General features: G+C 47.1%; 1 protein-coding gene across 1 annotated transcript in view; it reads right to left on the minus strand.

Moving 5' to 3' along the window:
• Positions 1 to 16,762, minus strand: part of LOC144179907 (uncharacterized) — a 518,871-nt gene extending 502,109 nt beyond the window's left edge. The window contains exons 1-3 of the mRNA XM_077708329.1: positions 16,540 to 16,762; positions 16,156 to 16,252; positions 14,625 to 14,677 (exon numbers count right to left, since the gene is read on the minus strand). Coding sequence (XP_077564455.1) covers positions 14,625 to 14,677; positions 16,156 to 16,252; positions 16,540 to 16,604 — 215 coding nt within the window. The 5' untranslated portion in view covers positions 16,605 to 16,762. The remainder of the gene's footprint in view (positions 1 to 14,624; positions 14,678 to 16,155; positions 16,253 to 16,539) is intronic.
• Positions 16,763 to 25,607: the final 8,845 nt, after the last annotated feature.

Here is a 25,607-nt window from a genome sequence, read left to right on the forward strand (position 1 = left end):
ACGCCTTTTATTCAGTTCGCAACCGACACTATCAAAAAAGGAAAATGCCACGTGTATGTACAATGTACTAATCACATGGTAACGCGAGCTTTAGTATCAAATGTAATAATAAGTTATGACTATTAACAAAACGTTGAAATGACTATTCACAAGGCGGTGACATGTTTGCGAAAAAACACATCGGGCCAGTTAGTCGTATGGTCTTGGTCTGATGCCGACAGTGACGTCTTTCGCCGTGAGGAGTCCCAGGCCAGTGACGAACTCTAGTGGTACCTGGAACGGTGTTCAAGAATTGAACGAAGGTTATTGCCAGCGGCTGTGAACGGCGTTGTCCGGAAATAATATCCGCAGCTCTGGCAACTCTGAAGCATCAGCGGTTATCTCATCAAGTACAATTCCTCCCAACTCGAATTGCGCATGCGTGAAATATGCCTACGCATAGTTTCGTATTTCGTGGCTCCGGTTGCGCATGCGCGGAACGTGCGCACGCATAGTTTCGCATTTCGCATCTATCCTACTGACAAGCATGCCCAGCCGGCCTCACTGCTGTTTCTCTCCGTGCTCCCCGTATAGGACAGTACCCAAGCCCACGATGCGCTCATCTAGCAAACGATTCTTGGAAGCGAAAAAAAAACAGATTTTCAAATGGATACGAAAGAAAACACCCGTAGACAAGACCATAGAAAATGAAGGGAAATGTTCTTCGATCTTTCAAGCTTATATTACAGGCAAAATGCATGTCACTACATTTGATTAGAGAAATACGAGTAGGATCCAGTAAGCTGAAAATAAGCTGCCCGTAGTATACGGTGGCCGACACCAACAAAATGCAACTCAATTTTTTTTCCAGTCAGCGAGTTTGCCGCCCAATCATTCACCCACACTAAAAATGTTTATAGTGGCAGCTAGTTGTCGTACATCTTGTCAAAACTACGCCATTTTCGACAATTAATGAAGTCCGCGATTGCGTAAAGTATCTATTTATACTTTTCTATGTATAAGTATCTATGTATAACTAGCCGAAACCCTCACGCTTTTAGGTTACATATGTATGTATGTATGTATGTATGTATGTATGTATGTATGTATGTATGTATGTATGTATGTATGTATGTATGTATGTATGTATGTATGTATGTATGTATTGTTACGATTCAGAGCGCCGCTACCCTGTTCGCGCGTGCTGCAAGTTTTGTGTAGAGCTCCGGTGCTGTGTAAGAAAGCCTGCCTTCCTCGGACATGAGGAGAACGGCAGCCACGTTCATCCTCATCCTCAGCGGCTGAAAAATACCAAACCACCTGTTCTTCGTGTTGAGACTTGCACCTACGAAGCGGACTCCGCAGTCGAGATCTCCATCTCCCCCACTCAGACTCAACGAGCGCCGCTACTTACGGCTCTCACGAACCCGGAAAAGAGCGTTTGTGTATGTCTGTACTATTTTCGTGCCGCGTGCAAAAGTACTAGGAAAGCTGTTTGGCGGTTAGCTCTTCGGGGATAAATACGCGGTTCCTCCAAGCACAGAACGCATTAGATTTGCAGCATCGGATCCCGCTGTCGCTCTGTTCGAGCCATGCTGTTAGCTTGCCCGGAAGGTTGACGTTCCTGTATCGTCGCTGTTCATCTCTTCCATGCAGTGTACCGGTTAAATTTTGCCTTCGGTTTCTTGCCGTCGTCATCAAGGCAGGAGCCTTTGCTGGCCGCTCCACCAACATGCTACCACTACACTGACGGAGGCGACGGATCCCGGTTCGGGGAAGCCTTCTCGAATGTAATAACAGTATTGATTGATTGTAGGCTTTAACGCGCCGACGCGACGCAGGCGATGAGGCGCGCCGTAGTGGAGGGCTCCGGATTAACTTTGACCACCTGGGGATCTGTAACGTGCGCCAAAATCTCGTACACACGGGCGTTTATGCTTTTCGCCTCCATCAGAAAAGCTGCCGCCACAGCTGGGAATCGAACCCGTGACCTCGTGCTCAGCAGCGCAACGCCTTAGCCACTGAGCCACCGCGGCTGGTCGAACGTAACAGTATGTATGTGTGTTTGTGTGTATGAATGTATGTGTTGCGGTATTTTATTGATTGATTGATTGATTGATTGATTGATTGATTGATTGATTGATTGATTGATTGATTGATTGATTGATTGATTGATTGATTGATTGATTGATTGATTGATTGATTGATTGATTGATTGATTGATTGATTGATTGATTGATTGATTGATTGATTGATTGTGTGGTTTAATGCGCCGAAGCTACACCTGGGCTATGAGGCGCGCTGTGGTGGAGGGTTCCGGATGAATTTCGATCATCTGCGGGATCTTTAACGTGTGCCGAAATCTCGACACACGGGCGTTTTCCCATTTCGCTTCCATCAGTAAAGCTGCCAAGGCGGCCGGGATCGAGCTCGCGTCCTTGGGGTCAGCAGCAAAATGCCTTAGCCACTGAGCCACCGCGGCGGGTGTATATTGGCGTGTGTGTAAATGTGCATGGGTGTGTGCGTTCGCGCACGCTCGCAATAACACGAAGTCACAATGGCAAACGAGAAAATAAAAACCCCATGTTCCAGCCGGGTTCTGACCTTTCTCCCATTTGAGAAAGGCGATTTTATGATCGCACGTCAAGCATAGTTTTCTGAAAATTATATGTGTGCGTGCGTGCATATAGGAGGGGGTGAGAAAGAAAGAAAGAAAAAAAGAAAGAAAGAAAAAACGAAAGAAAGAAAGAAAGAAAGAAAGAAAGAAAGAAAGAAAGAAAGAAAGAAAGAAAGAAAGAAAGGAAAAGAAAATACGCGAGCGCAAGGTGTCGAGACGAGCAGTGAGGTGCCCATTCGTGGTTGTGCGAAGTAATACTACGCCGCCACCGACTGACCTTTGTCTTCTCCGTGGGCACAAACTGCACGCTGTGCACAGAGTGCAGGAGCGACAGCTTGGCGGCCTGCAGCGCGAAACGCATGCCGATGCAGTTGCGAGGGCCCGCTCCGAAAGGCAGGTACGAGTACGGCCGTATGGAGTCAACGTTCTCCTCGCTGAACCTGCGGACGACAGCAGATGGAAGGAGCAATGTTACTTATACCAGCCTGCATTGCTATGTGCGGGCCTCTATGGCATGTTTACCGTAGCGTCTATAATCTCGACCCCGAGCATTTGCCGCCCTACGCTCCGCCGTAAGCTCGGCGTTTTCGTGAGCAAAAGTTTATCCGTCTCCTTCACGTTTGTCTCAAGCCAGTCACAAGTTATGTTCTTAAAATCCCGTCAAGTCTAACATTTTGAAGAGAAAGGTTCTGAGCGGAAGATTGGCAGCTACTGTTGTTGGCCTGCTTGTCTTTCAGCGATACTAACAGGTGGATTTTAGACGTGGTGTTCGCGGGAAAAGGTAAAGGAACAATGATATTACGACTCTGACCGATTATTCTTGTTTCACTAGCTGTGAACGACTTCTCCCAAAACGTTTTCATCCGAAATCAGAGTTACAAATCAAAAGGCCTGCCAGTTCCCCCGTCACACCTCTAGGAAAAACGCGACGGAACGCATGCACAACCGCCCTCACCTGTCAGGGTCGAACTTCTCCGGGTTCGGGAAAAACTCGGGGTCATGGTGCATGGAGTAGGCTGGGATGCCGATGACGCAGTCCTTGGGCACTGTGATCCCGGTGTCCCCGAGAACGTAGTCCTCAAGGGCGGACCTCTCCAGCCTGGGCATAAAGAAAAATTTGAGCGTGAACGCAATGCTAATGCTGCTAGTGGTCTAAATTTATGCTCGTTTCAGTACAGCTTGAGGAAACAAAGAAATTCCTGGGAAACCATTAAAAGAATTACCATTTCTCGCAAGTATACACGGCCAGTTGTTTTCAGAACGACGCATTTTTGTTGTTGTTTTTTTTTTTTTTTTTTTGTTCTGCGACTACGTTACTTTTAAGTAACAAGCGTTTTGGGGACGAAAAGGCAGAGAGATGTGTATCTACATTTCGGGTGATGTTTGCCTCTTTCGTCCTCCATTCAATATAGTCATATGCTGCAAAGAGCTGTGGAGATTATGGGGTAGGGGTTGCATCACCAAACTACACACCTGTATAAAGTATACGCTGCCAGAGAACGCCCGTGCGTAACCAAGGGTCTGCCATTCAGCCAGCCAGACACTTTGGAATGAGCCTAGTAGAACGTCATACTTGGCGCATTTGGTTGTCTTGTACACGTTCGCCAACTTGGTGTTGCGCGTTCACGAACCCACAATTTGGCTTTCGTGTTCGTGGATGCTCATAAATTTGGTTGCGTTCACCTTTCTTGCTTACCTTATCCCCTATACTACTACGCTATGCTAATATACTACTACTCTAATGCTACTAGTGCATACTACAGACTATACAGAGTTAAAACAAGTTGCACACCTGGTTAAAGCACCCTCTGAGCTGCAGAATTGGATGCTTTGTCCCTTCGTTAACGCCGCTTTGTCCCAAGGATATGATGATCAGTTTAAGCGGCGCCCACATAACAGTGATCCCAAGAGATCAATTCAGCTAACTCCGCCATGCCAATAAAACAGGAATAGCTTTCAGCGCCTCCGACGGCGTCTCTCAACGCACCTTGGAGCCGGCGGGTACATCCTCAGCGTCTCCGACACAACGCAGTGGAGGTACGGCAGCTTGGAGATGGCGTCAAGGCTGGGCTCCTTCCCCTGTAAACATTGCAAAGCGGGTAATAAACAAGGTTTTGTTAATAACCCGCCCTCTTATTGCTGATGCCCCATTTCTCCATAAACTACAGAAGAACCTCGTTATAACGAAGTAGAATCGGGGATGTAAATTTGTTCGTTATATCCGATATTCGTTGTAACAGTAGAAGTAACAATCGGCTCTAACAAATCGGCAGTCTGGCTTGCGGAAAAAAACCTAGATACTAAAACGCATTACTCTAGGCTTCGAACACGCTACAAACAAGGTAATTCGTATCTGCCTCTTCGTGGCATTTCAAACTAAATGGACCGCAACATGGTAACGTGAAATTACAACAGAACAAAGTTCGTTTGTCGAAACAGGCCTGCGTTCTTATTTATTTGAAGAAGGATGTGATCTTCGTCTGACGGCTTTTCACAACACTGCAGGAGGAAGTTTCCCGTAGTTTTTACGCACGGCAGGTCCTTTTCGACTCTAGTGTTACAAACTGTTATTTTCTAATTTCCTTCTTTTCGTTAGCTTTCGAGTTACGTGTCTCGCGCGAACCAAATATTTCTTCGTTATAGCCGATGTCGCGCACAGCTCTCGCGGTTTCGGTTTCATTATAAAACAAACAAGTATCACTTAAATAAAGCGTCACCAACCAAAGTTCGTATTTAGTTCGCTATAGCCGATAATTCGCCGTATGAGTGTTCGTTATAACGGGGTTCGACTGTACATACGTTGAAAGCGCATGCTTTTTCTAATCATGAGGCGCTGTTTTTTCCACATTTGCCTAGGACAAAGAAAACAAGCTGCGAAGAAAGATATTACAGTAAAGTATTTTTACAATTTTCAGTCATGCATGACGTCTGGCCAAATGAGGGCGTTTCTGCACGCATTTTCGGTGTACCCTTCCCAAGTGCTGCGTCGTACTCACGTGTGTGGCGAAGCAGTCGTCGGCCTCCTTGCGAAGCTTAGCCTGCACGTCCGGATTGAGGGCCAGCGAGTAGGCCGCGTACGAGAGCACGGACGAGGTGGTGTCGTGGCCGGCGAGGAAGAAGAGTACGCACTGGGCCAGCGCTTCGTCCTCGGTCAGGGCTGCATGCACAAAGAAAACGGGGGAAGGGGGCGATCCAAAAGAACGTTTCGTCGTTGGAATAATCAGGTACTCATTTAAATAGGACAATCAGCAGCAGTTTAAAGAATTTCCAGTAGCATATAGTATTGCCAGACAAAGAAGATAGGTATATGTCTGGCACAGAGAACAATTAAATTAAAGTGTAGCAACACGGACTTAATGAATAAGTAGAAGACCTCGACTTCAGTAGTGCAACGTCTGAAGCTTTGTCTTGTTTACCTCTCAACGTTAATTTCTAACGGCAGGGTCTTAAATGCAGGAAAGATACACATCTTTCTTTTTTACCAGCTACCGTATCTAGCACTCGAAACTACCGCGACTTGTTCCCGCGATTAACCGCGTAAGAAGGAGAACAGACGTTTACGCTGTGCCCTTACATATCCGATACGAACACAGTCGGCAAAGTCTAATCAAAGTCAAAGTCTCGTGTGGAGTTGAAGGTCACGCATATTTTTATCCTTATCAAAAAACAACTTGAACACAAGACACCTGGAGGCATCCGTAAGAGAACGCCATCAGCAGTGTGCGTAGAGCGCGAAATTTTACGCGGCCATACCGTCAAGCACTCACCCTTCGAAGTGAACGAGACGTCATTCTTGAGTTCGGAGTCAAGGTTGAAGATTTCCGAAGATTCCTTCCCGGTAGCGGTGTCGATGGCCTCTGTCAGAGTTCCTTCCTGGGCGTCCATCATGAGCTGCAGGAAGTCCTCACTGCGCTGAAGAACGAAGGGTGGGCGAGAGTTAGAGCTAACAGCACTTTGCACTATTTCTACTAAGATTTTAGTGACGTTAAACGAACGTTTGAGTGCCAAAGAAAAGGGCCATGAGTGCGTGCGTGCGTGCGTGCCCGTTCCTAGCTATTCCTTCTAAGTGCGGAGCACTTTAGGGGCGCCCGCCTTGTCGTAGTCCAGCCACCGCAGTCACCTGACGCCACGCACCCAAACAGAGGCGTCGAAAAATCTCCGCTTTCCCTGGTAGTGATCGAACCCGGGTCCCTCGAGTTACGAATCTGATTCGTATCCTATTGCGCCACAGAGGCACGCGTTACTCATATGCAAAGTGTTGGGGAGGATCTTTGCACTGCGCCATTTCCTCGGAAGCTGCCGTTGCTAGGCCGCAAGTAAGCACCCGATAACATAAAATAAGGAAAACATCATCATTTTACGCAGTAATTGCCCCAAATTAATAAAAACACAAGCTGGCGGCCCTTTATAGGCCTTTTCATAAGGTCCCTAAAATAACTAAGGTAGCGCCAACTGCTCCCTCCTTCTCCGCTGTCCTCCTCTTTTTTCTCTCCCCTCACCCGCGGCGCCGCGGTCCCTTTAACTCCGCGGCGGGGCCGCCATGTTTGTTGGCTTCCTCAGAGCAGACGCCCTCGCAACGCTTCGGGCCGCTCGCTGCAGTTTTTCGTGCAGTTTGCTCTTGTTTTCGCGCCGCAATCGCTTTTTGGTAGCATTAATAGTATTTCTAGAGCCCCGTTTTACCAACACGCATTAAGTAAGACTGTTTTGTTGTATATTTTTGTCTAGAAGGGGATATTTGCGGCGTGGATGCCGCGGGCGGATACGGACACCGCGGTGTTTGTTTACGTGTGCGGCATGCTCAGGATAGTTCGTGAACGCGAAAGGATCGAACGTGGACGTTTCAAACTGCTCTGTTACATAGTATTTCTAGAGCCCCATATTACCAACACGCCCTAAGTGAGGCTGTTTTGTTGTATATTTTTGTGTCGAAGTGGATATTTGCGGGATGGATGCCGCTGGCGCATACGGACAGCGCGGTGTTTGTTTACGTGTGCGGCATGCTCAGGATAGTTCGTGAACGCGAAAGGATCGAACGTGGACGTTTCAAATTGCTCAGTTACAGTAATTCCGTTCTTGCATTTGCGTGATTAAATTGTGGTCGTGCAAGCGCTGCACAGAGGGCTTGCGCATGGTTCGCGGTGACCTTGGTTCGCGGCAGTTCGAGCGCTGCGCTGGCTTTTTTGCGTTCGCGTTTTTTGCGTTAGTTGTAGATCATTAGGCAGCGCTCAGTATGCGCCCCGCATTAGCTACTGACATTTATGCCACCTTTATTTCGTGCAATTTACGGTGCTTTGACGCTGTTGCAAAATATATGTCACCTTCACGTCGTTATAGGCTGCTGTCAAGGTCAAAGTTCTCGCGTCTCCTCGTTGGCCTCGCCCAAGTCGGCTGTACTTTTGGCAGTGCGTCCGTGGCATAGCAATGTTCGTGCGATTGGCGTTCACAATTACTTCGAGTACGGCCCTGTCGGGCATATCTGGAACAGGCTCGCACAAAGAACGCGCAGTTAAAGAATGCGCTCAGCTTACAATTAGCTGTAGCGCCCAATTCTATAATAACTACCGTATTCCAAGGCCAGAAGCACGCTAACAAGCGCAATTGTGAATCCTTTTCATGCTGTACAGCTAACATTAATTCATGTGTGGGCTTTGATAAATTACAGCTTGCTACAGCCGAGCTGGCCGTGACTGCGCTGACCTTATTCGAGCAGCCGAAGGCACAACTCGGCATCGCGAAGCTACATAAAGTGACGCGGACGCAACACTTGTTTGAAACGAGCAGCTGACTCTTCGGTTGTTATCGGTTGTTATACGCTGGCGGCTTCGATAACAGCTCCATTCGATTCAGACGCGATTCCCTGCAACGCCTGCATCGTTGCACGGTGCGCTGCACCAAAGCGCTCGATTCGCGTTCGGGCGTTGCGGGTTGGCAGGCGGCTACCGGCAGTTGCGGCGACCGCGTGAAAATGTCCGTCGAGCTCGAAGATGCGTGGGACAAACTTTGCGTCGCCGCTGATGCGTACGACGCAACCCAGATGGCCGTAAACATCCAGTTGTAGAGGACGACAGGCGAGGATGATTAGCAGACGACTATGCCTGCACCTCGCTCGATTGTAAACACGCAGGGGCGCTACTGACGGTGCAACCGTGATGCACGGCACCGCGGAACCACGCTGCTGCATTGCACCGGCACCACAGAACTTCCTCTGCAACGTTGCCGTGCACCCCTTCTGAATCGAATGGAGCTAAGGCCTGCTCCGATGCAGCTGAGCCTAAAATGGCGAATTTAAATGGGCAGTGGCGGCGAAGAGAAGAAAAAACAAACAACGCGGGGACGAGGTATTACGTCACTGGCCGTTGGCCAATGGCGCGCGGCGTTCGCCGGCGAAAAAGAAAATGGCAAAAAACGAAGGAGGAAAGGAGCGCGGGCGAGGGCGAAAGGCGGCGAGATCTAAAGATGGCGCTACCTTAGTAATTTCAGGGACCTTACCTTTTCAGGAACTGCGGCGCCCTCCCTTGACTACTTTCGGTATCAACGCCAGGCTGATGCTGAAACTAGTCGAGAGAGGGCGCCACAGCCACTCTGGCGATCCCTGCTCAGCACTTCGACAGCTTTCACGTTTCGTGGAACCGCTTTAATTTTTCGCCTTCCCTCCCTTTTACCCCCTGAACTCCTTCCTGCCTAGTGCAGGGTAGCAAACCGGGCTCTACATCTACGTTTAGTCAACTTCCCTGCCTTTCGATCCACTTTTTCTCCTCCTGCTCTTCCGCCTCATTTATAGCAACCGTCCCTACATTATTCTCTCAGGTGTCTGCGTTTGTTGGTCTTCAGGCTGATTTTTATGATACTAAACAATGCTTCAGCAGCAGGGTGCCTGGATAAAATTCAAAAACTTTCTTTGATTCCTTTTTTTTTTACGAGGCCGTATTTTTTACACCAGTTTTAACCTGCTGCCGTAACTTGCTCAGCTGCTTAGTAGGTATATCACAGTGGCTACTACGTGTAGCCTATCACGCCTTCAAGGCACACCGATTTCAGCACTGAGCTTAAATGCTAAAGTTATTAGAACGAGCATCACACTACATATTGGAGAAAGGTAAAAAGTATACTTACTTGATCCTTCACTTTTCTTTTTTGAATAATGCTCACGGAGACGTCCTTGAAGTATTGAAAGATTTCCGAGTTAAAAGCTTTCACTTTCAAAGCCTTCATTACGCCCGGGAACAGAACTGCAAAAGCGAAACGAACCCGTATTGATTAGGCAAAACGAGCCACCGCTCATTGGCCGCACAACTTTCTTTTTTTTTTCTTTTATGGCCGGTATAAGCTTGAGAGAAGACACGAGATCAACTCTTACACAGCAACAGCAGGGGTAGGGTGACGCCGCCGCTGAAGGCCTTCCTTGCCTTGGTGACAAATTCGTTTGTTTCATCACTGTGGGAGTCCAGCTTTGTTGCGAAAGCGCATCTGGCTATGACATCCAGCGCGTAATGTCCGTAAAACCTGCGAAAAACAAACAGTACAATTAATGGGTCAGGTTTTAACGCTTCTAAACCTAGTTGTCATGCTTGCTGCCGTCTAGCTATCCATACCTGAGTTTTTCGGGCGCAAATGTTTTTGTGTTTTATTTTTCTTATCTTCCCTCTCTCTTTTGCTAAGTTGTTTCTCGCTACTTTAACAATTTTTTCCTGAGTCGCAGCCCCTGTTCCTTTATTTTCAGTCATAATTCCCGCGATAGACTGCGCGTGCGGGCTTTACCCCTACTTTTATTTAAGTGTTTTTGCAGAAAAACGTGCTCGGAGCTAGCGCAGCTGTGACCCATCTTAGTAGAGGATCATGTGGCATGACGTCGCACCTGCCACACTGGCGCTCCGGTCGCTCAAGGTCATCGCGACACGATGAATGACCTTTACGAGACACGCCGTAGTAGAGCTCTCGCTTTAAAATGAACATGGTGTTCACCCGAGAGCTTGCGATATGGTGTTGGTTAAATTTAAAACTGAAATAACCAGTTTCCAGTTATTACCACGCCTTTTATTTCGATATTCATTTCGCGCATACGTTTTTACGCTTGTGAACATTCAAAGTATCGGCCTAAATTTGTCCGACTAAAAGAGTTCGTGTTTTCGACAAGAAAATGAACGCTATTTTGAAGAAACGTGCTTAGTGGCCGAGGGGGGGGGGGGGGGGTTGTACAACTAAACCAACCGGCATTTCAGGCTGTTCAAACATAATAATATTTATGCTTAGTCATTTAAACAACAGTTGCGTAAACATTTTAAATGACCTAAACAGCTAAGTCCGTTGTTGTAATATCCGAAAAAACGTTAAGCAGTATTGCACACATCATAAAAAACTTGCGCAGAGTCGTGTTGGTTGTTGGGCAGAGGTTAAGACATTCTGTGGAAGCAATGATAGCTGTAGCAACTTACACTATACTGTAAGTTCTCTTTTCCCCAGTACAGGTAGCGAACTGGGCTCTGCGCAGGGTTAACCCCGTCCTTTTCTCTTTTCTTTCCGTTTCCCCTTCTTCTCCTTCATATCTATAACAACTATTCAGTTCTGCAGTTCTCGAGTCAATAAAAGCAAGAACGTATAGTTTTTAAGGATAAGTTCATTACTGTTTGACCGCGCGACGCCTTCCTGACAAAACAATTACAACGGACGCGGCAGCGCACCTCTCATAAAACCTAAAAGTACTTTTCGGTCAATTATTTGAAAAAGAAAAGGCGACAAATACCTTAGGTGAACTTAACTTCTTATACGTCAACTGAAGCCGTTAATTCACTTACTGCTTGACGTCAACGTCCTTGTTCTGCTGAGCAGCACTCTTAAGGTGCTCCGCGGTGATTTTGGCACATTCCTGAATCATGTCGTTCATCTGAAACAGGGTCATACTAAGCTACAATCACTGCTCGATGGATGGCGCGATGATCAGGAGTCACTACAGCCAGTTTGCTCTCACATTAAAAGGCAGTTAATTAATGCCGAGTCGCTTTGCAGGCATGTACTCTAGCCGAACATGGTAAAAGGAATTGATACTTATATGTCTTCGGGCGGGAAATTTCAAGGCTGTGTTTGTTATGTAGAAATAAGGGAGGCTAACCAGAGAACAGAACTTCGCCGAAGAACTTTGCGAAGACTAGCAAAAACTAGAGAAGTTTTTTAAGCGTCTGTTCTTCGGAAGGATAATTAAACCTAACCTAACCAGGTTTCCATGAAACACTAAATTTCATTTACTCTGTTCGTTAAATAAGCACGGATGAGATCGGCATCACTTATGAACGTCACAAAAGGTGTTGTCAATTCACCCGTACCCTTATGCAAACACATTCATTTTTTTCACAAAAACAAAATGAAAGAAAAATACCGTATTTTTAGGAGAGTATTTGCTTACGCCCTGTATTTGCCACGGTTCTCTCACTTACCCTGCGAAGCTTTCCGGTCGTGAATGCGGGGCTCGCTGAGGGCCGTATCTTCCTCCAGCGCTCAGCGGGAGCAATGCTCATCATATTGTCCAATATTGGGTCGAAGAACTGCAACCGCTGTAGGGGAACAAAGTTTATACGCTGAAAATCTCTGCAAGCAATCGTGCGTAAACAATCACGTGACAAATCCCCAATTAGCGGAAGTATGTCGATGAGCTGTCACGTAAAGAGCTTACTTGTTGACAGTCACCACATCTCATTTCATGACCAGAGACAAGGTTCGGGATTCACGTTACGACAAAAAACTGACAAAAAACTGACACACTGCGAAAACAACTAGCTGATTTAGCGAAGTTTTAGCTTCGCAGACAAAAAAAAAGTCGGTACCATTCAAAACAATGGGGTTGGGGTACCACTTTCCTCACTCTCTTGTTTTAATTGTTACCATTAATGAGCAACAGGCGAAACTAAAATCGACGGACGTCCCAGTTCCTCATACCTTCTTATACTTAAAGGAAAATCTCGCGGCATTCACGCGACGTTACGCAAAACGACCGTGTAACTATGATGATAACTAGATAATAACGTTGCACAGCGGTCACTTGCTCAGACGTGTTATTATTCCGGCGTATTTCGCTCGAAGCCATCCGCGCCGCACGCATTTTTAAACTATCCGCGTCGGCTGGGGGAGCGAGCGGCCAAGGCCTCGCGACGCCACACTTCGCTGCGCGACAGCTCTGCATCGGCGTCGTGACGTAACGTGACGTCAGCAGGTCACGTGAACGGCCTTCTCTATCGGCCGCTTTTCTACTCTTCCTCTTCACAGGCAATAATCGGCGCAAGGTGCGGAGCAAGACGGCTGATTCTGAATGGCATTTGCGGACTTCGCTGACTTTGCTCTAAGGTTGGCTTTCCCCCAAAATGTTTTCACGTGAGACCGTATCTCGCGGTTGAGGGTTCACTGTAAGTGTGCTGTAATAACCACACCGTTATATTAAAGATTCGTGTGATCAAAGGCATCTCAGTGTAACTCTCTGGTCGTCAAAACTGGAGTTAACTCGACAATTGACCCGGTAGCGTATTTGACGAACCTGCCAGCCTACACAGCTAGCTGAACTAATAAATCTGGTGGTAGGCTAAACCCACGCAAAAGGTACCAAACTGCTCTTATTTTCAAAAACAATGTGTACAGTTAACATAAGAAAACATGCAGCTGTAAAACTAATTCCTGGTCTTCTACGAAGAAAAAAAAAAGAAGCGATGGGTATTGAACCCAGGCTGTCAGGGTGAATGAAGACCCACCACTCTGTTTCTAGGCCACTAAGGATTTTTTTTTTCTTTATTGTCTAGGCCACTAAGGCAGAACAGGAATACCGTATTAGGAGGTTTTGCTCATGAGAATACAAGGACTGTTCCAAAGCAAACCGGTAGATAGCGCGGAAGGGGGGAGGAGGGTCGCGTCTAGGCTTCCAGGAAAATAACCATTCGTTGAAACTAAGCTATTCATGTTGGTCAAGATGGTAAATTGTTGTCATGCTGTAAAACGAATATTTCAGTTTCCGGGGGGTGATCTCACGGGCGGGAATATCACCACTAGACAAGCAAGCGCTTACATGCAAAGCCTTTCAGTAGTGATTGCATAGATAGATCAATATTTCGCTGCTGTTTACAAGTCAGATATTGTAGCTTCTCCTTTATAAACGCATCATGGTGATTTTAAGAACTATTTTAAACACGCACTGTGTTTCTGATGTTTCAGTTTCTAATGTGCAATTGTTTCAGTTTCTGCAAAACAGTGGATACGGCTGCACCCTGCGATCTGCATTTGGAAAACGATGAAGCGCTTTGAACGAAGACGCAGTTGAAAAGATGGCGCCGCTTGGTCGCCCACCATGTTGGTCGAGAGGGCGAAAGTAGGGGCCACAACGTCAGGACCTCTGGACATGGCCTTCTGCCCCTGATTTTCTACCTCTTCCTTTATCCGCCCCCCTCTTTCCCTTTTTCTAATAAAAGCTTCTCCACCACCACCACACCCTCCCGCCATCGTTACGGGGTCTTAGAGTGTTTTCCAAGTTCCGATTCAAGGTCGACAAGCAATTGATGCTTGACATTTCGGTCTAGCGTATTTTTTGAGTTGAGGTGACAATTGTACAGATGTGCCCATGGTGGCGTTTGTCCAATTACGTTTCATTTTAACTACTATGAAGCGTATACGTACCCGTCTGTTGCAAAGCTGCGGGAAGTCCTTAACAAGCACAAGCTTCACCAGTTCAGGTTCGGCAACAATCAGCGTAGGTTTTCCTCCCTCGTAAATTCTGAAATTGTAAGACAATCAATCAGAGTGTATTCGCATTACAAGCTACAAAAGACCATTCTTAACACAAAGAAAAGCTGACCATTAGAAGCAGCAAACAAACAAGAAAACAAGCGCCGACAAGTGTACAAGCGACAAATGCGAACAGCTTAAATAGATATATCTTAAAAACGTTGCTTCTCTGCCCCTTAAGCGGTTGTCCTTCCTACCCCTATTCCAACGCACCAATACCTTCAATTGTACGCAGACAAACAAAAGTTCATGTTAAATTCTCAGCGTGGCTTACCCAAAGAGCCTTCCAAGCTTCACATAGCGGTCGTGGTCAATGGCATGTGGGGGCTGTGCGGAAAAACGGCAAAACAGAATGCAAACATCCGGCTATGTAGCTCGAGTCCAATTCCCGAACGCCCTGCCATTTTTATTGCGGCCAACAATGTCAGCCGTTGCTTCTTTGGCCCCTCCATTATCAACAATGTATGTTTTGAGTATTTCGAAGATATGAAAAAAGGGCGCCTTGTAAAGGCCTAGGGCACTAATATGCAAAATTCTCTGTCCCATTGAGCTGGTATTTTGATTCATACATTATTCATTTTTGCGAATAAGGACAAATGTGGACAACGAGGTATTCACTGCTCAAAGGCCTTGTAAGGCTAAGCTGCAAAAAAAAAAAAAAGGATTTCTCACTAAGGAGTCACTTTATACGTGAGTTATCAAAGGAATGTGGATTTCCCGAAACCTTTCTTGGTAATTCAAGTTAATACTGTGGACACCTAACCACGTAAGTAACGTGGACTAGAACTACAATGTAATTTACGGTAACTTGACGTGTTATATACCGCAAACCACATGTCGGCTTCAAAGTGTTTTAGAATGGCTAATTTCGAGGCATTTCTGAAGCCAATTTTCCTATGTGCCTTAAAAGAAGTATTTAAAAATTATAAATAATTAGTGCAACTACACTACGCTGTTTGGTAATCTTTCGGAATTGAAACCAAGAAAAAAATTTAACTAACTATATTTTTAACATGAGCTAATCCTCTGGCAAGAAATTTTCGCTTGGGTGTATAAGGCTACCCGCGCCCAGAACATTCGTGACGCTTAAATAATTTGCGTATTTTTAAATCTAATATTTCAAAAATATCAGCCATTTGCCTGTTTTGTTTTAGTTCAGGCGTTTTACGAGGCCTTGAGCAAATCATGGATATATACGTGCTATATTTATTATATTTACAAATCTAGCACAATTATTATGTATCCATTCCGTAATCAATCCGTCACTTTAGTTGTGTTTCGCCTTGGCTTACTATTATTAGAACAAGTCGGTTATTACGTATTAGCCAGCAAACCGCTACCGTAGCAAACTTTGGGGCTATTTCTGAGGGATGTTACAAAACTTGGCGCACTACTTAAAATTATTATTCCACGAAAACTTAAACACTACGTAGTAAGTTGACCAGGCGAAGTACATAGACAAATACACCTTGCTGCCAGTGGCAATGGCTTTTTCGGTTTACTGGGTCGTTTATTGTTGGTTTACTGGGGTTTTTTTCGGTGAACCCACATTGCCCGGAAACATCCACTACTTATATATAATACATTTGGCCTTATGTCTATATAGAAAACCATCAACTTCAGGATAATTTACAAGGGAAAATAAATATACCCAATGATTGATTTCTGTGAGACATTAATAAAACATTTGAGACCTTGATGCTCAACAGTAGTGCCGGAAATCAATTGCAGATAATATAGCTGTCAACCGGCCCATGAATTTTATTGCGTCTGATGCTGATTAAACGCTGCAATGAGTTCCTTACCTTGTAAAGAAGACGAAGGGTGGGGCCCCAAATTAAGGAAAATGCTTCGTGAACAACATTTTGGCTCTTCCAATAGTTCCTGTGCCTTGCTAGATAGCTGCCGAATAAAATAAGAACAATGGGGGAAATAATTAAAAGTCATGAAGTATGGCATCGCTGTGCTGTTTCGAACCCATACATTTTATTATATGCATTAAAACGCTTTCGGTTGCATTCTTCACACTGCTGACAAAATGTTTACAGAATGGTAAGCAGTAAACAGATGCATTCGTTACAATACATAAACATGATGAAGGCGCGTACACACTAAAATACAACGAGCAAAGAACAACGCATACAACGCATGCAGCGCCCCTTGCGAGCAAGCGACGAAGACGGACTTACAAATAAATCAGCACGCAGATAGTCGCGGACAGGAGGAGCCAATCAGGCAAGCCAATGAGCGCCATCGAAGCGTCTTCCGGGGTGCTACGTCAGATATATAAGAGCGAGTCGGCAGCTCGCGAACTCTTCACTTCGTTCGACAACGGGCAGTCTAGGTGTGCGAGAGCGGCCAGGGTAGCCTCTACGAGCCTTCCGTTGAATACGGAGCGATACGGTAAAACAGGTTCTCTTATATAACGGGCACAGACGACGGCCGGCATGGGGAGGAGGGGAGCGCGCCAAAATAGAGAGGGAAAGCTGCCCTGGACGTCGCTTACGCACGCGCGTACGTCAGAAAGCCCTATCAAGGGACCGGACGCATACGTATAGAACACGCCGTATTGCCGTGCTCGAAAGCATCGCACTCCACGGAGGTCGCGCTTTCGTCATGACTCAATCCTCGGCAAGAGAGATCATTTAGGGGTTGCCCAGTGCGATCGTCCTTGGAGGGCCGTCGTCGCTTGATCCAAAGGGCGCGCTCGGGGCAGGAGAGCGGTCATCCTGTTATTGTGCGCATTGCGCGCTTTCGGCAACTTGGCGACACGTGGTGGAGGGCATCTCACGCAACTCTGCGCACATCATTGCGACATGTTATTTGCGACTTTGCGCGCTTGTAGCGAAAATTCTGCCCTATAGTGATAGCGGTTGTCATTTGTTGATGAGCGCGGCTGTAGGGTGTTTTCTCCTATCCTTTATTCTTTATTACCAGGTTGATTCATGTGCATGTATGAGTAACCACTCTCTCTAATAGCAGTGTAGGAGTAGTTTGTGCACTACAGGCTTTGCAACGCTCAAGCAAAAACTTCTTTACGGGTGTTGTAAGAAAAAAGAAAGCGGCGGGGGGGGGGGGGAGGGGGGAATTTGGCCCTATCCTGGAGTTGGCAGCTGGAATTGGAAGCTAGTTGCATGCACTGTTTATCTCTGAAAACGCGCTACAATTGGGTAGATTCCTAACTCGTATATTGTACATTTATGCTTTCATCAACCCTTTTCGTTCATCATCATGTCATGCTCTCGGAGACACTCATTTGTTGCCTTCTGGATGGCCAAGAACTGATTGCTTCTTGTTGCCTCGTGTTGCCTTTTTTCCGCCAACATGAATGAAATCCTTGGGGTTAAAGGACAACGCACTTCAACAAGACGGGGTTGCTGGATTCTGGGCAATGCACCCATCGTTAGTCAGAAAGACTGCCCCACTCTTCTCTCTCTCTGTCTCTCTCTCACCAACTCTCTCTCTCTCTCTCTCTCTCTCTCTCTCTCTCTCTCTCTCTCTCTCTCTCTCTCTCTCTCTCTCTCTCTCTCTCTCTCTCTCTCTCTCTCTCTCTCTCTCTCTCTCTCTCGCTCTCTCTCCGCTCTCTCGCTCTCTCGCTCTCTCTCTCTCTAAGTGCAAAACAAAAAAAGAGAGAGAGCAAGACAAATAATAGGTCCGGCGTGTACGTTCCCGAGTCGGTAGTCATTCTCTTCGTCGAACCTCGAGACGCATGACTGCAGGCACAATAACATAAGTCTAACGATCTCTAACAGGACCCCGATGCCGTAAAGAAACAGAGGGTGCGGGAGAGATGAGGAGGGGAGCTGAGTCTAGTGGATCTTTCTGTTTCTCATGCAACACCCGCGCCGCATTGCCAGCCGAGCGGGCAACCCAAGGCCCCGGTTACATGTTGCGAGGGGGACAACAGGATATACCGCGCGATCAAGAGCTCCCGGGCAAGCGCGGTCGCTGCGGGCGTTGTGCCGGGTGATGTAACATGAAGAGAAATCCTGTCACTCAAGTTGGCATTTCTCTGTCACTCAAGTTGGCACACGTAAGAGGCTTTGAATGGAAGGCTCGTGACTTCATTTTCCCTATCTCGCGCAAATTAGCGCGCAAGTGGGAGCGGCGAACGTCCCCGCTCGGTTCCCTTACTTTTCATCGCGTGTTGAGTTTCAAAGGCAAAGCCTTCATGCTTTAATCTCCGTCGAAATCTGCTGCTGAATGAAAGCGTGTTATGTTTCCGTTGTGTGAAGTGAAATATTTTTTTGCAGAACGCAACACGAGTGTAAATTTTCTTCATTAATTTAATTGATCGGGATTCTCGACCTCGGTTCGCCGGATTCTCACTGCAAGGGATTTCCGCGGCTACTTCGGCTCGCCGGAACACCCATATTGCTCCTTTGCTCATTGTGCGACACGGAGGTTTCTAGGCGTAGTTTAGCTAGCTAATCGTGGCCGATTAGCTAGCTAATCGTGGCCGACAGTTTCTGTTTCCGGCTTCAGGAGCATTAGGCTTCACCTCTTGAACTTTAAAACTGGCCAAACACATTCTAATAATTTAATACGCAAACCACTCCACTACATAAGAAGGCGGCACGGTACTAGCGGGCGTAGCATTAGCAGCTTTCACTGCAGAAGGCAGCGTGCTTGCTTGCTCGCGGTCGCACTGAAAGCGGCTAATCAGAAGAAAGATTTCTCTTGAAACTATTAATTTATTAGCCCAAAGAGCGAAATACAACCCGCCTTCGAACTTTGTGCGTGCGTGCGTGCGTCCGTTGGTGTGTGTGTGTGCGTGCGTGCGTTGGTGTGTGTGCGTGCGTGCGTGCGTGCGTGCGTGCGTGCGTGTGCGTGTGCGTGTGCGTGTGCGTGTGCGTGTGCGTGCGTGCGTGCGTGCGTGCGTGCGTGCGTGCGTGCGTGCGTCGTGTCACTGGAACACTGCAAGTTTGGGCATCGCCATTAGTATTTCATTCTTGCGTTAACGAAGTCTTTTAAACCCAAGATCGCTTTCTGCTTTAAGTCTCATCTTTAACGACTACAACATAGAGGTTTCTCTGATTACGCTCTTGTTTTTTGCACTACAGAACGTGTCCAACAAACTGAAAAAAAAAATGGAAGCATTAGGTGCTGGCGGCAGTTGTGTATCTCTACGAAATCTCTTGTCCCATAAAAAGGTAGCGAATAAGTTAAACGCTGGCGTTATGCTTCTGTTGAGAATAAGTTGTCAAGACTTTTATACTGATAAGAAGTAGGTGGGCATGCGGGAGGGTTTATGAGCCAGCGTGTGGAGTTCGCCGCCCTAACCAGTTTGCTCCTTACAAAAAATTCCCCGCATTTCCCCGAGGGGAAGAATGTGAAAGTGCGAATGCAGGAGTTGAATTTGCGCGGTTCGGTAATGTTCGCGAAAGAGAGATCACACACACACACACACAACTACAAAGAAAGAAAGATGCATTTATTCACAGACACCTATTTGTGTTGTCGTTGTACTTGATTGCTAGAGCGGATCTCAGCTTTGAAATTTCGTGTCAGTACTCCTTTAAAGCGGGTGCATTAGCCCTTCTCACGCCCGATTCCTGGCCAATCCCCCATGTGGGTATGTGCCATGTCAGCGGCCAGGCAGCGCGCGCCCATCTCCCCCCGTTGCCAAGGAAGACGAGGAGATTCCTGGCCAATCCCCCACGTGGGTATGTGCCATGTCAGCGGCCAGGCAGCGCGCGCCCATCTCCCCCCGTTGCCAAGGAAGACGAGGAGCGCGCGCACCCGCAGCTGTTGCTATGTGGACGGACGGCGTTTACCGGAATTCAGGGTCGCTTATAAAGTGAATTCGCACTTAAAACAATATCGCGCACTCTATTCTGTTGCCGTGCGGTAGAACTACGATGTGGGGCAGACGGGGCGCGTGCACCTGAACGTGCACCTGAAAGGGGTTGTGCATGTTCGCACTTGTCGGCCCATTGTTCTACATGCGGCTGCACCCCTGCATTACGTTGGACGAGTATCGAGTTATCGCCCGATAATTCCGCGAAAAAAAATAGCAGAAGAATTTTCTATTTGCCGACATATATTTCCGGTTCTATAAGCACCCTGTCGATATGTTGCGTTTCTGGACAGCGCGTGGTTGTTCCAGGATGACAATTAATCATTGTACTTATCCGTAGGTTGCACGCACGATCCTGTGTTCTTTTTTCGTCTGAATAAAATATTCAATCGTCAGCCGGCACTGTCTTGCGCAATACCACCTCCTTGTTTCGATCGTCTCCTGCGCTGTTTAAGTGTAAATACCAACCAACTTGCCTCGTAAAGTTCCGGAAGTATCTGGGCAGCGCCAGCGTGCTAATAACTCGATGGTTTGACCATCTTCCTCTCTAGTGGGGCAGATAAAAGGGAAGTCAGAGGATTAGTGTTCACTGTAGCGGCAGCAGCATCGCACTGACATCATTTCTGCTTAAGCACGACCATATCTGCGCCCCCTCGCGTCCGCTCTGCGCAATGCTGGCGCCTGTTGGCTCGAAAACGTGAAATGGCGTTGGCGAAATTCTAAATTTGTGATTTTGCAAGCTTAATGAACACGCCAGTTACGACCTCGTTCAGGAAATTTCTGCCCCGCAACGCGTAGGTCAAGGTCCAGCATTTAAGCATACTATATTCGCATTCACAAGACACAAATAAACCGCAGCGGTTTGTGTATTGTATTTGACGTGCCTCAGCAGCAAGTGGGCTTTACCATAAACAGTGTCGTCGCCGAAGTTACCTAAGTAACGTACACAACAGAATCTACTGTTGGCCTAGTTGCTTTCTGCGAATCGCTAAACAGCGCTTAAAGCCGAGGTCGATAGAAAAGGCCGTCGTGTGTACGCTCTTGTACGTCCTCCACTTCAAGGGCTGTTCTACAAGGCGTGCAAACTAGAGCCATTTAAAGGCCCCTTACTGATGATAACCGATAGAGCAAGTTATTTTTAATATATACCACGCCAGAGCACTTCGCATCATAAGAAACACGGCGGTCGCGACCACGAGAACTTCACAAATTTAACGGCGACGAGGCGTTAGCCACTGAGCCACGTAAATCGGCATATTGCTCCTGGCCAACATTTCATTCAGACGGGAACGCAAACTTTCTGCCGCACCCCAGGCTGCATCTACAGTCGAAAGCTTTACGACAGTAGACACGGGAGCGCGTGCCGCTCAATACATGCAGAGCGCTCTAGCGAGAGGCTGGCGTGCTCTCGCATTTAGTGCAGTTGGCGGGCGCACTCAGTCAGTCAGTAATTTTTATTGATGGGAGAGGGTAGGAGGGAAGGGGAAGGTGGGGCTAGAGAAATGAGTGGAGCCCTCCTCCCAGGGCCCGATTTTAAGCTGCCCCGACCTTTGCTCTAGCGCTTTGTCTCGCGGCTGCCTGCTGCATTATTCACGTCACGGAGGATAGCACATTTTTTATCACCCGATCGGGCAGCGAAGAGCAAACGTTTTAATGCGTTCGCTCCGTTTCGCGTTTGATAAAAAAGCCCCTCATCGGCACATGTACTCCCTGGAATCGTTTCCAGATATCTAACGTGGTCACCGTCCCAGACAACAGCGCAATGAACCGTTGTCAGGGAGTGGATCCGCGAATTGTATACGAACTACGACAGTTCGCCATGTCATCGTTAGACCGCTGTACACGTACTTAGCGACACGCGCTCCCGTGTTTACTGTCGTAAAGCTTTCGACTGTACCAGTCAGTCTTCGTGCCATCTGTGAGGCGTAGTGATATCAACGCGCATTTGATCCTTGGTCAAATATTTGGTTGTCATAGTGGCCGTCAGACAATGAAAGGGCCACAGGCCTCGCTGACGGCCGCATGCTCAACCACGTCGACACGAGGCACCTGGAGTGTTTTGTCGGGCGCACAGACGATAACGGAATAATCGCCACAGAGAAGAATGGAATAACAGATACGTCTTTGTCGGACGTATACAGCAGAGTTTTATGTGGTATTGCGAAAAAATATTTAGTCGAGCTACGTCAAGAGCGCTAAAAACAGGATTAATAGGGCCATGCAGACAAAACGCAAGTTTGGTTCACTCGAAAGTTGCCTTATTAGAATCCTACTGACACCACTTTTAACGTAGAGAGAGAGAGAGAGAGAGAGAGAGAGAGAGAGAGAGAGAGAGAGAGAGAGAGAGAGAGAGAGAGAGAGAGAGAGAGAATAACTTTAATGAAGACCAGCGATGTTAGCCGAGCCGTAGGGCTGGCTTGCTACGCTAGATGAGAGAAGAAAAACAAAAAGAAAAAAAGAGAACGGTTGCCAGTCAGGCTGCACGTGCAATCAAAGCTCTTCGAGTTTCTTCGGAGCACAGAACTGGACAGAGTTTTGTAATAGAAAATTTTGGCAACATCAAATGACATCTTTTTGTTTTTAACGGAAACTTCGCTCAAATAAGCTATATAATCACGAAAAAAGGGAATGGTCATGCGACCCACTTGCTCATTTCCCGCAACAGAACCTATGATGTCATACGTTCCAGCTCTGCGATTGGCTGATGCCGGCAAAAGCAAACGCAAATTAGGCAGGGCTTATGAGCTTGCCGAGCAAGCTATTAGCGCTTAAATTTAGGGCACATTCGTTTTATAGCAGTAAGAATGGTGGGGTGAACAGTGGAAGTTACCAAAAGTACACGTAAACACAGAAGTAGCGATGCGTACTGCGTTGGTACTACTGGGTGCACCATGCTTGTTTTAGCTGAACTGCACTGCGGCGCTTTGGGTTGTCTCAGACAGGGTGTCGAACCGGATCCGGAACCGAACCGAAAACGGAAACCCGACCCGAATTTTTGCCCGGAACCGGAACCGAATCGAGCCCGTATTATTTCCGCCATTTTGGAACTGAACCCGAACCGGCACGAATCGAAGGAACTGTTCCGAACCGGTTCCGGGGGTTCAAAGCTGTAATTTCTAGTCTTTGATAACGGTGGTCTACCTTGTGCCTGAATATATTTTTACCGTAAAAGAGGGGTAATGCGGACCGGTTGGTACATAATGCTTGAAGGGAAAAACAGCGCTAAATACAGGACCAAAGGGGAGACTAGACACACGCAGCGCTGCATGTGTCTAGTCTGTTATTTATTTATTTATTTATTTATTTATTTATTTATTTATTTATTTATTTATTTATTTATTTATTTATTTATTTGTTTATTTGTTTGTTTGTTTGTTTGTTTGTTTGTTTGTTTGTTTGTTTGTTTGTTTGTTTGTTTGTTTGTTTGTTTGTTTGTTTGTTTGTTTGTTTGTTTGTTTGTTTGTTTGTTTGTTTGTTTGTTTGTTTGTTTGTTTGTTTGTTTGTTTGTTTGTTTTAGTCCACAGACCCTCATGTTTTTGTTCCTTCATATGGCGTGGCATGCTAAGCGATATGGCTCGGTTAACCTCGCTTTTACCACCATTAAATGCATTCTCTCTCTCTCTTTCTCTCTCCCTCTCTCGCTCTCTCTCTCTCCACCACGTAATCCACCATACCGGTCCAGTTGAAGCCTTTTTCAGGCCTAGCTGTTGACTGCAAAACGGCATCCATCGCTCTTCCATCGGCATCTATCGAAAAGCGACAAATTGCTCCGCTTTAAAGGAGTACTGACACGAAATTTCAAAGCTGAGATAACTATGTAAAACGCTTCCTTTTTATCAGGAGATATCTCCGATCAAGTTTCAACAGCAACCATTCAGCGGAACATATTTAAAATCCATTTTAATCTGCGCCCGCACGAGAAAGCCCAGAGCGGGCCGACGTGACATCATCTGCTACATGCCCCAAGCTGCCGACGTCGGGGCTCCCGTGACGAAGCCGACGCGCTGGCTGTGGTTGGCGCGCGCTGCTCGGGCGTGTGTACACGTCATGGTTTTGTGACTGACGTCATGCTGCCCGGGCCTGTGGGGACGGCGAAGACCTCGGCCGGTCTGGGCGCGCGCGTGCGCTCGCTCGCTCGCGCTTCCAGAGAGGCAGCGATACGGCAAGAATGGTGACGCCATGTGATACATCCTGTCATGGCAGCCGCTCGGCGTTTTTTTGTCGAAACCGAAACTGGCACGAATAAACGACGCCGTAAATGAATGTTTACGCTGCGCTCGACCGTCTAATCTGTCATTCTATGATTAGTGGGCTGGTAGGCACGCATAGCAGCGAAAAAAATGTAACATGAAAATTTCGTGTCAGTACTCCTTTAAAAAAAAAATTCCCGAATACAACGCGTATGCGGGAATCGAAGTAACGTGAAGCTTTCATCGTGGCTTATCTAAGTCGAAATGACTGTGCGTGTGACATTTTTTTAGTGTAATTCAACTTGGCATAGTTGTTGATTATTCAGAACAGTGAGCCGTGACGAGTGCGCCGAGAAATACGAGATCTGAGAATATGCGATCGAAGTTGCAGTCACCCTGGCAAAGAGACGTCACCATCTCCAAGTGCACAGAACGTGATGAAGGTGTTTCTTCCCCAAGTGTATTATACGAGTGTTGCACGTAACCTGCCCTATATTTCATAAATATTACGTGTCCATAATGCAGGCTTTACTTAGTTGTGTCCGTATTTTTGCCCCCATACTGCGTTTTGACGCTACACCACTAGACATTCAGGGTATGCGGGAAAGCCGCAGCTGATGATGCACCAAACTACCAGAAATGAGCAGAAAATTCTGTTGGGAAAATCTGGTGGAGTCCATACCAGGTAAGTTATGATTCTTGCATTTATGAGTCTAAGGATACAAGTAGGCGACTAAGGTTCACTGACGCTTCGTGAGTGTTGGATGCGGTGCGGGGAGCGTTGTTCTATCGAGCCTGTCACCGATAATTGTGTAATTTCTTGGAAGGTTGTGCGAGCAATGTGGGTTCCGGCGTCTCCTCCACGGCCTGGTGGGCGAGATCTTGGGCCTTAGGAAAGGGGCGTATTCGCTGCCTCTCATGGAGGAGTGCTCCGGGATCACCCAATTAAGACGTCTCTGTCCGGCGTCCTGTTTTTTTGTTTGTTGTTGTTTTTTCGGATGCTAGGGTCCTGGGTGCCACCCAGCCCCATATGAAGCCACTTCATGCCTCGTATGAATCCGTGACTATGGTGGCAGTTTTAAGTGCAGAGCACTTTAGGGGCTCGCCTTGTCGTCGTAACTCACTCGCTGGACCCAAGTAGATCCACACGGCGTTCCGTCGTAGCGGCTGTCGTAGCGGCGTCCCACACAGGCTTCGAAAGCCAAGGGGTTTATATAGTCATAAGCGTTCGAAACTCGTGAACCGCTGGCGCTTGTCATACATCTTC

This window comes from Haemaphysalis longicornis, unplaced genomic scaffold (assembly GCF_048455015.1).
Source record: "Haemaphysalis longicornis isolate Haplotype H1 unplaced genomic scaffold, Haemaphysalis longicornis Haplotype H1 scaffold_4, whole genome shotgun sequence".
NCBI lineage: Eukaryota > Metazoa > Arthropoda > Arachnida > Ixodida > Ixodidae > Haemaphysalis > Haemaphysalis longicornis.